The 17,447-nt window shown below is 34.3% G+C and overlaps 1 protein-coding gene across 1 annotated transcript; it reads left to right on the top strand.

Annotated features, from left to right (window-relative positions):
• The first annotated feature begins 3,027 nt into the window (after nt 1–3,027).
• cpa5 (carboxypeptidase A5) lies at nt 3,028–13,854 on the top strand. The gene is made up of 11 exons (NM_199271.1): nt 3,028–3,115; nt 5,930–6,014; nt 7,488–7,622; nt 8,371–8,469; nt 8,602–8,703; nt 10,141–10,239; nt 10,326–10,436; nt 10,521–10,611; nt 13,162–13,361; nt 13,444–13,528; nt 13,601–13,854. The coding sequence occupies exons 1-11, from the start codon at nt 3,051–3,053 to the stop codon at nt 13,786–13,788; spliced, it is 1,260 nt and encodes a 419-aa protein (NP_954965.1). The 5' UTR covers nt 3,028–3,050; the 3' UTR covers nt 13,789–13,854.
• The last annotated feature ends 3,593 nt before the right edge of the window (nt 13,855–17,447 follow it).

Genomic DNA, 17,447 nt, shown 5'->3' with positions numbered 1-17,447 from the left:
CATAAATCATAGAATCGAATTAGACCATTAGCATCTTGCTCAAAAATGAGTTTTTCTTATAATTTTCTTATAACGCTTGACTCTTCTGTAGTTACATTGATTACTGATATCGATGCAAGATTAAAAGTTAGGTACTACTTCTAGGAACTACTCTTATTTCAGCGCAACAATCTAGGGACAGCTGCTCAGGCGCAATGATATTATGCAGTGCCTAAAAAGTGCCTAAAAATAATCCTCACCAAATCTTAAACTTTCACAACCAGTTAGAATCTGTGTAGAAAAAAAAAACTATGGAAGTCAATGACTACCAGTTTTCAAAATATGTGTTCAACAAAGAAACAAACATAACAATGTAGCGTGAGTAAATGGTGAGTAAATTTTTGGTTAAATTATTTGTGTACACTTATTGTGGACCCACAAAATCCAAATAACATGACCACCACTTTATTGTCATGACTAACTATATTATGATCAGCTATCATGACAACGTTATCTAAATATAATCCGTAACTAGGTGTGTTTTTCCTGTCTTATCTTGCTTACACATTTCTTAATTTATCTTTAGTTTCATAGACAAGATTGACTTATCTATTTAAAGGGATGGTCGCTCAGCTATTTTTGAAGGCTTAGTTGTGTTTATGAATTGTATAACATTTTCATGCTTCATGAAAAAAAAATCACAATTTTTTTTACATATTTTACCTTTATCTTACGCATCTATTTTATATAAAACCTGTTGACATCATATGCCATCGTCTCTGATTGGTCATCTCCTGGAAGCATCCAACCCAGAAGTGGGGTTCATATAAATTTGGGTTTTTTGTGATGCCACAAATCCAAAAAGAAGTAGTTTGACATGGGCCTTAAAAAAGCTTATTTTGTAAAAGAAAATATCAGTTTGTACATTGTAACTTTGCAGAAGATTTCACTGATAAGGAAAATAGCTAGTTGACACTTGCAACCTTTCTTAATATTTCAAATAATTGGCAGGGTGATGCCTTAATGAATGGTGGAAAAAAGCTCTAAACAGGTGGATTGTTCTCAGTGTTACACAAGCGTGTGAGAACGGGAGCAGAAGGCCTGTCTGTACTTTAAGATGAAACTATGAAGTCAGAAATATCATTGGTAAAAGTGTTTCTGCTGTTCTGCAAAACAAAGTAAGCAAAGTAATAATCTTTGCATATTTTCTTTCACCATTCTACACTGTAAAAAATGATGGGTTCCACATAATTCCTTTATGTCAGTGCAAGTTGACCCAAAAATACAACAGAATTGTGCTGTTTCAACTCATTTTAAATAAGTAGTTATAAGCACTAAAGTGTACACAGAAATAGCTTTAGACAGCTTTTGATATTTTTTCTAAAAGTGTGCGAGCTTATATTATTTTACCAGACTCTTGGACTTACAATCACCCTGTAAAACAATCTTCCTGCCATAAATATTTTAGTTGAATCCAATTAACTTTTCATTTCAACTTAAATCAGCTATCACAAGCCTTTTTTTTTTTTTTTTACAGTGCATGACCAGCTGTAAAATTGGTAAAATTAGAAATGAATGATGGGAATGATGAGTGATGATGAGTGATGATGGGAATGATGAGTGATGATGAGTGATGATGGGAATGATGAGTGATAGGAATGATGAGTGTTTGCATGTGAGGATTCGTCAGTTTTGTCTATCTTTTGTTATTATGATGTTTTGTAAGTAAAAATACTTCAGAAGATGTGAATGATTCCATGATTCGGTCATGATGACCTGTTTAGTTATTTCTGATAACAAATATTTGTGTAAACAGTGGTTCCTCTTAATTGTTCTGTAGATTGACTGAATGAACCGCCAACTCATCCAGCATATGTTTTATGCAGCGGATGCCCTTTCAGCTGCAACCCATCACTGGAAAACATCCATACACACTCATACACTACGGACAATTTAGCTTACCCAATTCACCTATAGAGACAGTGGGGAAAACCAGAGCACCCAGAGGAAACCCACGCAGTGGATGTCCTTCCAGCCGCAACCCATCTCTGGGAAACATCCACACACTCTCATTCACACACACACAAACACACACACACACACACACACACACACACACACACACACACACACACTCATACACTACTGACAATTTAGCCCACCCAATTCACCTGGAGGAAACCCACGCGAACACAGGGAGAACATGCAAACTCAGAACATGCACAGAAACTCCAACAGACCCAGCCAAGGCTCAAACCAGTGACCTTCTTGCTGTGAGGCGACAGCACTATACTGCGCCACTGCATCGCCACAAGCTGGTTTTTCCGTAGTCAGCAGGGTTCGAACCTGAACGGGGAGACCACAATGGATTTCGAGTCCATCGCCTTGATAAATAAATAATACAGTATAATAGTTGAAAAAAAATTCTATAATGTATGCATAATATATACGATCCTTTAAGATATAATAATCATAATAATAATGACCGCCGATAATGATAATAACCGCCGATTATTCTGGCACATTTCTTTTATGCTGTAAATGCCCTTCCAGCCACACATATATAATAATTCATTTTTATTATTTAAAGTCATTTTATTATTATTATTCACTGCCTGGTAGAAAAGGAAACGTTTGCTGTTTTGGGTTTAAGTAATCACATGACATATTTGTGCCACATGATGGTCTATGACTGTATACATAGTAATATATTACTAGCTTACTAACGGCAGTGTGTGCGGTTCTTGCAACTCTTAATAGAAATAACTGTCTGATATTATGTAAAGTTTGAAACAATGCCACAGAAAATGCAAGGGCACAAACAGGCCCCCAAAATATTAGATAGTGCATCATTTTTTGGCCAAGCACTGTTTTTCTTTTACATTGAATGTTGCTGAAAGTAACATATAGTAAAACAGCTGCTTTAGTCTCATCTGTCAAACTGTAGTATTAGTATTGTACAATTTTGTGGGAAGTGCAGCAGCAGGTCTGCTTTCAGCTACTACCTCAAACACAAGGTCACCGTCACTATATAAAGCACAAGCCACTCGAGAAAGCTCTACTCGAGCAAGATGAAGAGGCTGCTGGTGCTGATCGCTCTGTTTGTGGCCGTCTTTGGCAAAAAGACCTTTGAGGGGTGAGTTTACATATCTCAGTAGAGATAGAAGCATACTATAACAGCAATTGTTTTTTATTATTAGCCTAATAATTTATTTAAAGAGATGTTGCAAAATAATTTTTTTTTTTTTTTTTTTTTTTTTTTTTTTTTTTTTAGGTATATATATATAGTGCTCAGCATATTTAGGAGCACCCCCCACAAATCTATCTTTTAAATTTATATTTTTAATAGGAAGCTATGCAATATTTGTGCAAATACATATGATTAGTCAGTACTGAAGCCAAATCTGGAGCTTATCTAACAAAATAACTTAAGATAATGCTTCAAAAAATAACACAGCTAAATTTATATGTTATAGGAAAATATTAAATACAAATTTAAAAAAAGGAAAATCAAGAAAATTAAAATAATTGAAAAATTTTGTTAAAATTTTTTAGGTTGTAATTTTTTTGCAATATTTTGCATACATGTGATTTGTAATTTTTTATTTAATTTAATTGTCTTTCTATTTCTAAATAAGTTTGGTGACTAAAATATTATTTTAATAAATATATTTGTTTAATAAATCTGATTTACATTGCCAATATTCACTGAGAAATGGATTTATATGGATATATATATATATATATATATATATATATATATATATATATATATATATATATATATATATATATATATATATATATATATATATATATATATATATGTATATATATATAGAGTTGAAGTTAGAATTATTAGCCCAAATAATTCCCAAATGATGTTTAACAGAGCAAGGAAATTTTCACAGTATGTATAATAATGTTTTTCTTCTGGAGAAAGTCTTATTTGTTTTATTTCGGCTAGAATAAAAGCAGTTTTTAATTTTTTAAAAGCCATTTTAAGGTCAAAATTACTAGTCCGTTCAAGCTATAATGTTTTCGATTGTCTTCAGAACAAACCATCGTTATACAATAACTTGCCTAATTGCCCTCACCTGCCTAGTTAACCTAATTAACCTAGTTAAGCTTTTAAATGTCACTTTAAACTGTATAGAAGTGTCTTAAAAATATCTTGTCAAATATTATTTACTGTCATTATGGCAAAGATAAAATAAATCAGTTATTAGAAATGAGTTATTAAAACTATTATGTTTAGAAATGTGTTGAGAAAATCTTCTCTGCGTTAAACAAAAATTGGGGAAAAAAATTAAAAGGGGGGCTGATAATTTCAGAGGGGTCTAGATGCAGACCTGGTGCAGTGCAATCTAAGCTGCATCCAATGCTTTTTAATGCACTCACTTAACCCCACCCCTAACCCTACCTGTCACAGTGACGTCACTTACTCCATTGAGTGCAATGTGTCTGACATTGCATCATAAAGGCTGCATCCAGATACTGTTAATAATTCAGGGGGCTATTAAGTTTGACTTCAACTGTATGTGTGTGTGTGTATGTGTGTGTGTGTGTGTGTGTGTGTGTGTGTGTGTGTGTGTGTGTGTGTGTGTGTGTGTGTGTGTGTGTGTGTGTGTGTGTGTGTATATATATATATATATGAAATTCTTTTTTGCTATTTGATAATCGGGCGAGGCAGTGGCGCAGTAGGTAGTGCTGTTGCCTCACAGCAAAAGGTCACTGGTTCGAACCTTGGCTCAGTTGGCGTTTTTGTGTGGAGTTTACATGTCCCTGCCTTCGCGTGGGTTTCCTCTGGGTGCTCCGGTTTCCCCCACAGGCTAAATTGTCCGTAGTGTGTGAATGTGTGTGTGGATGTTTCCCAGAGATGGGTTGTGGCTGAAAGGGCATCCGCTGAGTAAAAACTTGCTGGATAAGTTGGCAGTTCATTCCGCTGTGGCGACCTCGGATTAATAAAAGGACTAAGCCGACAAAAAAATGAATGAATGAATATTTGATAATCACTCTAGAATATAACCATTCTTCTTGTATTAGTTACATTAGTAGTTACATTATAGCATAGGAATGTAAAACAAATAATAATGAAACTTAAGTATTTTATAATAAATTATTTAAATTTCATTACTTTAACATTTGGTAAATGAGCTAAATTACATTTTTTAAAATGTTTCATTTTATAAAAGAGGTAAAGTGTTAGTGTAAAGAGGAAGCTGTGGCTTATTCAGAGTTGAGTGTTAAAGATGTTGACAGCACATTTCATAAGAAATTTAACAGATTTCTATTTTTAACTGTCCAGTTTGTGTCTGTTTTTGACTTTTGAAAGGTGGTTATTATAAAACTCCTCTGTGCAATACAAAGCAGTGTCAGTAATGTTAAAATTTTACTGTCCAAAAGTTTTAGCATTTTTCTGGACCCTCTAACTTTTACTGAATGTGCAAAATGCCCCTTTCCCCTTAATTACCAATAAAATAGAATATTAAACAATATTAAATGTAACACTGTAAAAATGCTGGGTTTCAATCAATTCCTTCATGTTGTCCCAACACAAACCGATTAAGTTTGTGTTTACTTTATTTACTTAATTGTTTTTACAAAATTAAGTGGATTGAACATAAAACAATTGGGCAGTAAAAAAATGCGTTTATTTAGCTCATTTTAGTAGTTCGAACAAGCAGCGAAAGTCATTTCTTTGAATGTATGCTTTCAAAAATCCTGGGTTCCACATAGTCGATTTGTGTTGGGGCATCATGAAAGAATTAGGTTAACTTATTTGTTTTTACAAAATTAAGTAGATTTAACATAAAACAATCAAGTTGTCCCCCCAAAAAACTCAAGAATTGTGTTGTTTCAGCTCATTTTAAATAAATAGTTCGAACAAACAACAAAGGTAATTTTTTATTGTGTACTTCTGAAAATCATTTCTGTCATTTCTGCACAGGGATCAGGTGTTTCGGATCACTCCAAAAGATGAAGCTCAGATTGACCTCCTGAAGGAGCTCACTGAAGAGGGCGAACATCTTGGCGTAAGTCTAAGTTTATGTTTTTTCTTCTCCATTTTCATCAATCGGTGGATTTTTGGTCTCTCGCCACCATCTCCTTCATTTTGTTTAGTAGGGATTGGTGGAGCTGCAGTATAGTGAATCACATCCTTCAACAATGACATTTATATCAATCTGGAATGAACAATTATTGAACGAGAACAAAGCCAGCTTTCTGTGAACTGAACATATCTTATGAGGCAGTTCTACTAGTCCAGGGGGGGAGGAAACTTTTTTCAGCAAAGAGCCAGTTCAGATTTTTTTAGCAAATGCATTTTCAAAGAGCCATATGGGGTCTGTGTATATAACAAAACCTTTATTTATTCATGAACAGATTTTTATATCCTTGCACAACTTAAAAATAAACAATTTACAGATTTTTTTCTTTTTTTGCCTTCGCCACGCCACTTCATTACCATCGAAATGTAAAAAATATAACTTGCCCTTTATTGTTGTGGCGAGTTCTTATTCATTTTGTTGTTAAAAATACAATATAAAAGGGAATTGTAATTGTATTTTCAACAGGAAATGGCTTTCTAGTAACAGTTACATTTTTTGAAATTTTGAAATATTATTGAAGAGAAACAGCTTGAGAGCCACATATTTTTGGTCAAAGAGCCACATGTGGCTCTCGAGCCTTCGGTTCCCTACTCCTGCACTAATCCTTTTTGGATAAACACATACATTTTGTTACGGAGACAAAGCTTGCTGTCACATTACTCCAGCATCTTTGAATCATCAAAATCATGAGCATTTTGAAAACCCCTAGTTTAAGTTTGGACTGAAACACAAACTTTTGATAACTGCTAGGTGTGGCTATCCATAATCACTCACTGACTGATCATCTAGACTAATGCATGCTGTTCCCTGATTCGTCAAGCTGCTCTTACAGTATATGACCATTACACAACCAATAGATGGTGAGTATGGATGTAAGCAAATTATGCACAAGCCCAGTGAGAGTGAATAGCCATCATGTGTTTTAGGCTGTATGATGTGAGATCCTTTGTCTGAAAAACTGGATGAGGAATGTTTTCATACTGCCGCTTTAAAACAAAAGTGCACTAGTGTAAATGCAGCTTGAAACTGTTTCAGAATGATGAAATGTCAAACTAGGTGCCTTTTTCAAAGGTTGAGTGAAAACTCTGATTATATCAACCCCTGAAATAAGGGTTACTTGTATCAGAATGGCAGGTGTGTCAATCTCGAAGTTAAAAAGGTGCTTGGCCTATACCCCATTTTCTCCCATTTCCTAGTTTCACACAATATATGCTAGTCAAAAACGAAAAACGCAGATTTTCCCCACATTTCAGGGTTAACATACTCAGAGTTTGTGAAACAGGACCCGATTATCAATTATTTTCTTCTTTTTTCTTTACATAATTCACATTGTAAAAAGTGATGACTTGACATATGCATTAGGTATATGATTTTTATGATTGTTTCCTTTATGTTCAGCTTAGTGTCTGGATGGAGCCCATTCTTGAGTCTCTGCCTCTGGATCTTCATGTCCCCTTTCACAGTCTCCAGGCTGTCAGGGCGTTTCTGGCCTACAATCAGATCCCATACCACATCATGATCGAGAATGTCCAGGTAAGACTATTACTGAAAAAACTAAATTAAAACTAAATGAAAAACTTTGTCTGTTAGTTAATTGCTTTCAGACAATAAGCAATCCTACGACAATAATTTATTGAATTGGCCAGGGTGTTTCTGGTGTTTTGGTCAGCTGAATGTTGGTTATTGGTCATGTGGGTTCAAGTCAAGAAATATATACAGTTGAAGTCAGAATTATTAGCCCCCCTTTGAACTTGTTTTTCTTTTTTAAATATGTCCCAAATTATGTTTAACAGAGCAAGAAAAATTTCCACAGTATGTCTAATAATATTTTTTTCTTCAGGAGAAAGTCTTTAGGTAGAATAAAAGCAGTTTTCATTTAAAAAACAAAACAAAAACATTTTAGGGACATAAATTATTAGCTCCTTAAAAGCTATATATTTTTTTGCTAGTCTACAGAACAAGCCATCATTATACAATGACTTGCCTAATTACCCTAACCTGCCTAGTTAAATGTCACTGTAAGCTGTATAGAAAAAGGGTCTTGAAAAAGATCTAGTAGAATACTATTTACTGTCATCATGGCAAAGATAAATCAGTTATTAGAAATGAGTTATTAAAACTATTACATTTAGAAATGTGTTGAAAAAATTAAGGAAAAAAAAACAGGAGGCTAATATTCAGTGGGGCCAATAATTCTGACTTCAACTGTATATTTTTTGTATGTTTATGATCATTTCTTAAAGGGATTTAGTTTTTGACAGCATATTTTTTTCACCATAAGGAACTGTTGGATGATGAGCAACGTGATATGGTGAAATATCGTGGCCTTGCAAGATCTACAGATGACTTTGTGTACACCACCTACCATGACCTGAACTCTGTAAGTGCATCAATTTTATTAATTTGCTTTTCTTTTTGTTTTCATGTGTTTTTTTCTGAATGTCAATACCTTTTGAACAATTTTACACGCTTAATATCATAAACGATTTAATGTTCTCTATGCTGTTCTCAGATCAACTCATTCATGGACATGCTTGTCGCAGAGAACAGGAACATGGTCAGCAAAGTTGTGATTGGTCAGAGCTACGAGAAACGCCCCTTGAATGTCCTGAAGGTAGGTTATGATTTTTGTGTTAAATTTTATTGTAGCTAGATTTCTGAGACATCTAGAGAAGATGATATCCTTTTGCATATATAATATAATATAATATTATATTATATTATATTATATTATATTATATTATATTATATTATATTATATTATATTATATTATATTATATTATATTATATTATGTTATATTATATTATATTATATTATATCATATAATATCACATTATATTATATTATATTACATTATATTATATTATATTATATTATATCACATTATATTATATTATATTATATTATATCACATTATATTATATTATATTATATTATATTATATTATATTATATTATATTATATTATATTATATCACATTATATTATATTATATTATATTATATCATATAATATCACATTATATTATATTATATTACATTATATTATATTATATTATATTATATTATACTATATTATATTATATTATATTATATTATATTATATTATATTATATTATATTATATTATATTATATTATACTCAGTTTAAATACCACCAACTCCTACTCACATTCTTAAATGGTTAAATCTGTGTTAAATAGATCAAAATAAAAATAAATCGAAAAAATGGTATGTAAAAATTACCAAATAAAATTTGTCAGCGCATGCAGTTTGATCGTTCATTCATTCATTCCTTTTCTTTTTGGCTTAGTCCCTTTATTAATCAGGGGTCGCCACAGCAGAAAGAACCGCCAACTTATCCAGCACATGTTTTACACTGCCCATCCAGCTGCAACCCAACACTGGGAAACAACCACACACTCTTGCACACACTCACATACACTAAGGCCAATTTAGTTTATTCAATTTACCTGTACCGCATGTCTTTGGACTGTGTGGGAAACCGGAGCACCCGGATGAAATTCACGCGAACTGGGAGAACATGCAAACTCAACACAAAAATGCCAACTGACCCAGCCGAGGCTTGAACCAGCAACCTTCTTACTTTGAGGTGATTGTGCTACCCACTGCACCACCGTGCTGCCCAGCAGTTTGATGATTAAAACTAGAAAACTTAAATTTTGACCATTTCGGACTTGGATACATGTCCCGTCACGATAACCTTCACAAATAAACATATCACAATGTTGTTGTGTAAATAGTCTCAGATTTCATTTGCTGTACTGCTTGTGGATGCACTGACATGTTTTAAATTTGATGCATTTCATCTTTTGTCCTTCCAGAAAAAAACACAGTGTTTACACTTTCCAAGAAAATCTAAATCAATGAAAATGAGATTTTAAACACCAAAAATTTAGATTTAAAAACCAAAATAAATTTTCTTTCCCGTAATTTCTATCTAGCCTTTGGGTCGAGCTGTATATGTACACCCTGTATTACATATTATTTGCAATCTGTAAATATAATTCCACTTTTTTCCTCACTCTCAGTTCAGCACTGGAGCAAACCGTCCTGGTATCTGGATCGACACTGGTATCCACTCCAGAGAATGGGTCACCCAGGCTAGTGGAGTCTGGTTTGCCAAGAAGGTAAAGCAAACACAAACAGGTTCACTGGTGTAATGAATTAACAACTGACTAAAGCACATTTTCCTCTGTGTTTTCTCTTTCTGCAGATCGTGAAAGACTATGGACGTGACCCCGTCCTCACTGACATCTTGAACAGCCATGATATCTTCCTGGAGATTGTCACCAACCCTGACGGTTTCGTCTACACCCACACCAAAGTAAGTTTTGAGTTTTCAGAATAACTATATTGTGAGAAAACATTCAAAGTATCTGCTATTCAACTGCAAATTTATTTGTTCAAGGACCGCATGTGGCGTAAAACCAGAAAGCCAAACCCTGGCTCCAGCTGCGTTGGAGTTGATCCCAACAGGAACTGGGATGCTGGTTTTGGAGGTGATATGTGTTTTTCATTCATTGTAGTTATTTCTTTTGGAAGGGGTATTATATAGCATTAATAGTGGCTAATAGAGCAGGGGTTAGCCCATTTACCATTGCTAATTTGTTATTAAGCATAATACAATTTAGATGTTTCTTCTTTTACTGCTTTTCTTTCTTAATTTCTCCAATTTCGCTGTCATCATCCCACTTTCATCCAGTTCTGTATTTAATTGTCATATGATATAGAGTTTGCCAAAAAAAGTTAAGGTTTAGGCAAAAAAAAAAAGCAATCTGATACATACTCTAATCATGGCACCAACTTTAGAGCTTTGTGAAGCTTCCACACAATACACAAATGAAGTCCTTTATGAGACATGACTTCAAAATTTGTACGCTACAGTAAAACACTGCAATTTCTAAACGCTTCATAAAAGGTTATGAAAAACAAATCTTGTTTACTGAATTACTTTGCCAGTTTTACAGACTTTTACAGTTGAATGTGTTCTGAGTCCCTATATCACTTGTTGTGAAGCTAAGTTCAGAAAGCATCCATCACTACTATTCTACTTTTAACTGAGACGATTAACTGAAACTCTTTCTTAAAATGTCACAAATTTATAAAATATCATTTGAGATTATGTAAAAACAACATAGACACTGGTTTAAGGATTCACAGAGATCGCCCTCTAGTGGTAAACCATAGGAATTTCTGAACGTTCCACAACAATACTCCAATAGTGTCTGTCTGTAACATGAACAGTGGTGAAAAGAGTACTGAAAAATCATTCTAAAGTAAAAGTACCATTATTTACCTAAAATGTTGTGCAAGTAGAGTAAAGGTTTCTCTTGTAAATATTACTCAAAGTATGAGTAAAAAGTAGACCTTTCAAATTTACTCAAGAGTAGTGAGTAGTGAGTATTACACTGTAAAAAAGCTGATGCGTTTACATGTAATTTGCGAATGTGTGTGTAAACGTAACATTCTGTAGTGCATCTAGTTATTACCCAGCAGGCACACAACATCATAAGACGTTAACATTAGGTTAGATTTAGGTTGTGATGTCAGGTGACCAAAATTCATTGTTTAGTCAGCGTCTAAGGACATTATTTTTGTCCAATAACGACGTCAAATGATGTTGATATTTGGTTGATTTTAGGTTGTTAGAAAGTGACCAAAATCCAACGTCGAACCAACATCTTAAACCAACGTCATATTGATGTCAAATACTGACATTTATTCATCAGGTATGGCAACCAAAATCCAACATCTGATATACGTCATAGTGTTAATGTCCACACAACTTCAAGCTGTAACATCATTAGACGTTGATATTTGGTTGGTTTTATTTTGGCCGTTGGACATTGATGTCGGCCTGACATTGAGTTCTGACGTCTACCCGATTTTCATTTCCAAAGAAAATGCAACGTCCCCACAACACTGGGGTACTACATCAATCTGATGTCACGTTGACTTGTTGTGCCTGCTGAGTGTTTAAAGCCATTTCGGTCATCATACAGTGAACATCTATCATCTTCTCATCAGTGACTTGCATCTAAACAGTCTCTGAGTCAATGCATGTAAAGATTTTGGACATCTTCTTGGACACTTTTAATGCTCCCAGACAGTTTGCTGCAATTATAAATCATCTTGAGGTAGTTCATTATGATGTGATTTACCTTCTTTGTGTGATTTGATTGAACTGGAATCACAGGACTAAATTTTTTAATCCCCATTAACACAAGAAATAAAGTATTGACTGCAGGTTGAAGGAAAGTAGTGGAGTAAAAGTACAGATACAGCACTAAAAGTACACATCTTTAAAACTACTTAATAAATTACAATTCCTGATAAAAACTACTCAATTACAGTAATTTGAGTATTTGTAATTAGTTACTTTACACCACTGAACATGAAGGAGGCATAACTTGTATAATAGAGGCATAGCTTGAAGTTTTTGAGATCTCATTGAACCATGCAAGATATCACAATGACATAATGTTGAAAATAACACTTTCCGGAGAACCTTTTTAGCAAATGCTTTCATGCGTTTCCTTCAAATTTGTCCACAACATATTCATTTGATGTATTCTTAAATTAATTAGTTTAGCCACTCCACAAGCTGATGTTTCACCTGTTTTGTCACGACAGTTAGCCTAATAGGCATGGCCCCATTTTGCTGCAAATAACAGTACTATGGCGAGCACATCAAGTATGAAAGTCTTCATAACTCGCAAGTGTATGTGGACAGTGGAGTAGGTGTATACGTTAATAACCATAAGAATTGGGGTAGGTATAGGTATTAAAAACTGTGATAAGTAGAGCTCAATCTTGTTAATGACTTAGTTTTGACGTGTGGGTCTACTACAAGTTACACCTCTTTCATAAAAATCCTAATTTACTGTAATTCCAGGACTTTAGTTAGAATCATGCATGCTGAATCTTTAGTTTAGAAGCAAAACATTTGCCAGAATATCTAGGCACTGGAAGCAGTGTTTGCAATGTGTCTAACATGGTGCATCTGAACAACGTATAAAACTACTTGTGTTTCTCCTTTCCATCATTAGGTGGTGGTTCCAGCAACAACCCCTGCACTGAAACCTACCGCGGCCCCAGTGCTCACTCTGAGCCCGAGGTGAAGGCCATTGTGGACTTTGTGAAGTCTCACGGCAAAATCAAGGCCTTTGTGTCTATCCACAGCTATTCCCAGATGCTCCTCTACCCATACGGATACACATATACCGCCGCCAAGGACAAGGCTGAACTGGTATGCATCTGAAAACAAACAGCACTACTGAATATTTATTTATCTATCATCATTTGACCTGAATTCTGTATTGTTCCTTTAGCATGAGGTCGCCAGGAAGGCCATCACTTCACTGCAGTCATTGTACAACACTCGCTACACCTATGGAAGCATCATTACCACCATCTGTAAGTTTAATATGATGACTGTGTGTTGGTTTTGGGTAATGGTCACCCTGCTAAAAATCTTTCTGCTTTCAGATCAAGCCAGTGGAGGCACTATTGACTGGACCTACAACCAGGGCATCAAGTACTCCTACACCTTTGAGCTGAGAGACACCGGTCGCTATGGTTTTATTCTGCCAGCCAATCAAATCGTCCCAACCGCCGAGGAGACCTGGCTCGCTCTGATGGCCATCATGGAGCACACCAAGAATAACCCTTATTAAACGTATAGCAACATTTCAGACGGAAAGTGTATAAAAGAGAGTTAATAAAAAAAAGAACAAGACAAAGAAACGCCATCTCATGAATTACTTTATCGATTTCAGTTTGCACCTTAAAATGATATGGTTCTATCTGACATTTTTGTCAAAACTGAGTGACATGTTCTTATTAAATGACAACTGTATTACATAATGGAATGTTTTTTAATAAGTTGTTTACATTTTAAAAGTTTTATTTAAAAAAACAAATGTAACACACATACTGTTTGCTATAAGGAATGCAAAAACTTTTAAGCTCACTATCTCAAAATCATTCAGAACGCAGATAGAACCTCATAATTCCAAGGTGACGAGTTGATTTTAGTATACTACCGATGAATGCTTGATTCTGATGGGTTAATGAATGTAGTTCCAGGCAGTGAAGTGCAATTCCATGACCATGCCAAATGATTTTACTTATTTACAGTGGTGTAAAGTGACTAATTAGAAATATTAAAATTACTGTAATTGAGTAGTTTTTCTCAGGAATTGTAACTTACTTAGTAGTTTTAAAAATGTGTACTTTTACTTTTCCTTGAGTACATTTTTAGTGCAGTATCTGTACATTTTTACACTCACTACTTTCCTTCAACCTGCAGTAATTACTTTATTTTTTCTTGGGAATTAGAAAAATCAGTCCTGTAATTCCTGTCCAATCAAATCACACATAGAAGGTAAATTGCATCATAATGAACTACCTCAAGACATGTGCACTTTACATTGCAGCAAACTGTTTGGAAGCAGTGAGTGTCCAAGAAGATGTTCAAAATCTTTACATGCATTGACCCAGAGACTGTTTTGATCAGGGATGCCCAAACACAGTCTTGGAGAGCCGATGTCCAGCAGATTTTAGCTCTAACTTGCCTCAACATACCTGCACGGATATTTCTAGATTTCTAGATATTTCTACTATGAGATTCATTAGCTAGCCCAGGTGGGTCTGACTGGGGTTGGAACTAAACTTTGGGCACCTCTGGTTTAGATGCATGTCATTGATGAGAAGATGATGGATATTTACAGTATGACAAATGACCGAAATGGCCTTAAACACCCAGCAGACACAAGACATCAACATGCTGTCAGATTGAAATTGTACACTAACGTCGTGGAGATGCTGCATTTTGTTTAGAAATGACAATCACATCAGAACTCACAGAAGAATTACATCAGAACTCAACGTCAGCCCAATGTCAATGTCCAACCTAAAACCAACCAAATATCAACGTCTAATGATGTTACAGCTTGACGTTGTGTCAACGTTACCACTATGCATCTATCAGACGTTGAATTTTGGTTGCCATAACTGATTAATAAATTAATATAAATAAAGTACTAAAATACTAAATAAAGTATTTGACGTCACTATGATGTTGGTTTAAGATGTTGGCTCGACATTGGAATTTTGGTCACTTTCTAACAACCTAAATCAACTGAATATCAAATATCCACAATTTGATGTCAATATTGGAAAACAAAATATTGTTGTCCTTAGACGCTGGCTAGACATTGAATTTTGGTCACCTGACATCACAACCTAAATCTAACCTAATATTAACGTCTTATGACATTGTTTGCCTGCTGGGCAATAACTAAATGCACTACAGAATGTTACGTTTACACACATCCACAAATTACATGTAAATGCATCAGCTTTTAATGGCATAATACTCACTACTCACTACTCATGAGTACTTTTACAATGTCTATTTTTTACTCCTTCTTTGAGTAATATTTACAACAGATACTTTTACTCTTCTCACACTAGATTTTTAGGCAAGTAATGGTACTTTTACTTAAGTATGCTTTTCAGTACTCTTTCCACCACTGGTTATGTAATAATAATAATAATAATAATAATAATAATAATAATAATTCCTTACATTTATATAGCGCTTTTCTAGGCACTCAAAGTTTGTTACATAGGACCTATTTAAAAGGTCCTTGGTAACAAACTTTAATAGCAAAAAATACTAAACCCACAAAAAAATGCTAAGTAAATACATACACACACACATGCACGCACACACACGCACACACACACACACGCACGCACGCACGCACGCACGCACGCACGCACACACGCACACACACACAAACACACACATTAAAACTCATTAATCTGTTAGTACTGAATCTTGTTAAAATACACCAATATCAAAACCAACACATGTGCAGAGGACACAGTGTCTATAAATATGCTTTGACGCACTGTGATATTTATTGAATGAATAATATGACCATAAAACAAACAGTGGAGGTTAAAGACATTTGTACAATATATTTTAATAGAAACATTAAATATTAAAATGACTGAAAAAAAAAAACACATTTTCTAAATCTGGGGTTCCCAAACATATTCTTATGAAGGGCCAAAACGCAAAAGCGGTTGAGGGCTGTGGGCCAAAGGTAAAAATACCTATCTGTATTACATTTAATTTTCCATGAGTGATTTCATAATTTCATTCCTAAAATTTAAAAAAAGCTACAAAACATTGCTTTAAAATTTAATAATTACTACAGTGTTTAAAAAAACATACAAAATGAACTTAATACAGTAAAAACAATCCTACAATGGAGTGTGTGGTGCATGCCCTCTTTCCATCAAGTGACAGTATTTACATTTTTAAAAAGTCAGACAAACAAAAGTTTACATTAAATTTAAAATGACGATCTCTGTCAAAGATATTTGCCCTAACACCTCCCTATCATTCTCCTTTTCTCAAGAGGGATGGTGGGCCAAATCAAAGGTAGCATGGGCCAACTTTGGCCTGCTGGCCCTAGTTTGGTTATCTTTGTTCTAAACTAATCAAGATAACTAACTTAAATCCTATTGTTTTGGTTTGGCCAACCAATACTTTTTAAAGATTTTACATGACATAAAATCACAGGTTTTGGTACTGGCTATTGGTACCAGCTGTTTATTTGTTCACTTAAACTGCAAAGTTCACACTAGAAGCTTAGTAAGTATATGAAAGAAACACTTTATTTTTTGAAGACATTTTACAACTCCCCTAGTGTTAAACAATTAAGTTTTACCATTTTCGAATACATTTAGGCTGTGCGGTGGTGCAGTGGGTAGCATATTCACTTCACAGCAAGAAGGTCACTGGTTTGAGCTTCGACTGGGTCAGTTGGTGTTTCTCTGTAGAATTTGCATGTTCTCCCCATGTTTGCATGGGTTTCCTCCGGGAGCAAGACGCATCATGCTCAAAAATGACCAAAGAGTTTAGATAATTTGTGTATTCAAAGCTTGACTTTTCTGTAGTTGCCACATGTACAATGGGAAATGAGAAGTTGCTATATTTTATTTTGATTCTACGCAAATGTTCTCCATGGTTGCAAAGTATTCTTCCAGTGAAAGCAAGTGGGTTTTATTGACAGAAGTTAATGGTCTAACCAGCTTCAATGATTTATGTTAAGTGCTGATTCAAAAGTGGTGAAACTCAACTATATAACTGCTGGACAGTTGTAAAATTCCTTTTAACTAACTTTTATAGTGCAACATCAAAATATTTAGTATTGTGCAAGCTGGTCTCAGGACAGTAAAAATAAATTATATATATATATATATATATATATATATATATATATATATATATATATATATATAATGTTATTATGTT

The sequence above is a fragment of the Danio rerio genome, chromosome 25 (genome assembly GCF_052040795.2).
Source record: "Danio rerio strain M-AB ecotype USA chromosome 25, GRCz13ab, whole genome shotgun sequence".
Classification (NCBI taxonomy): domain Eukaryota; kingdom Metazoa; phylum Chordata; class Actinopteri; order Cypriniformes; family Danionidae; genus Danio; species Danio rerio.
This window is presented reverse-complemented; position numbering and strand designations above follow the sequence as displayed.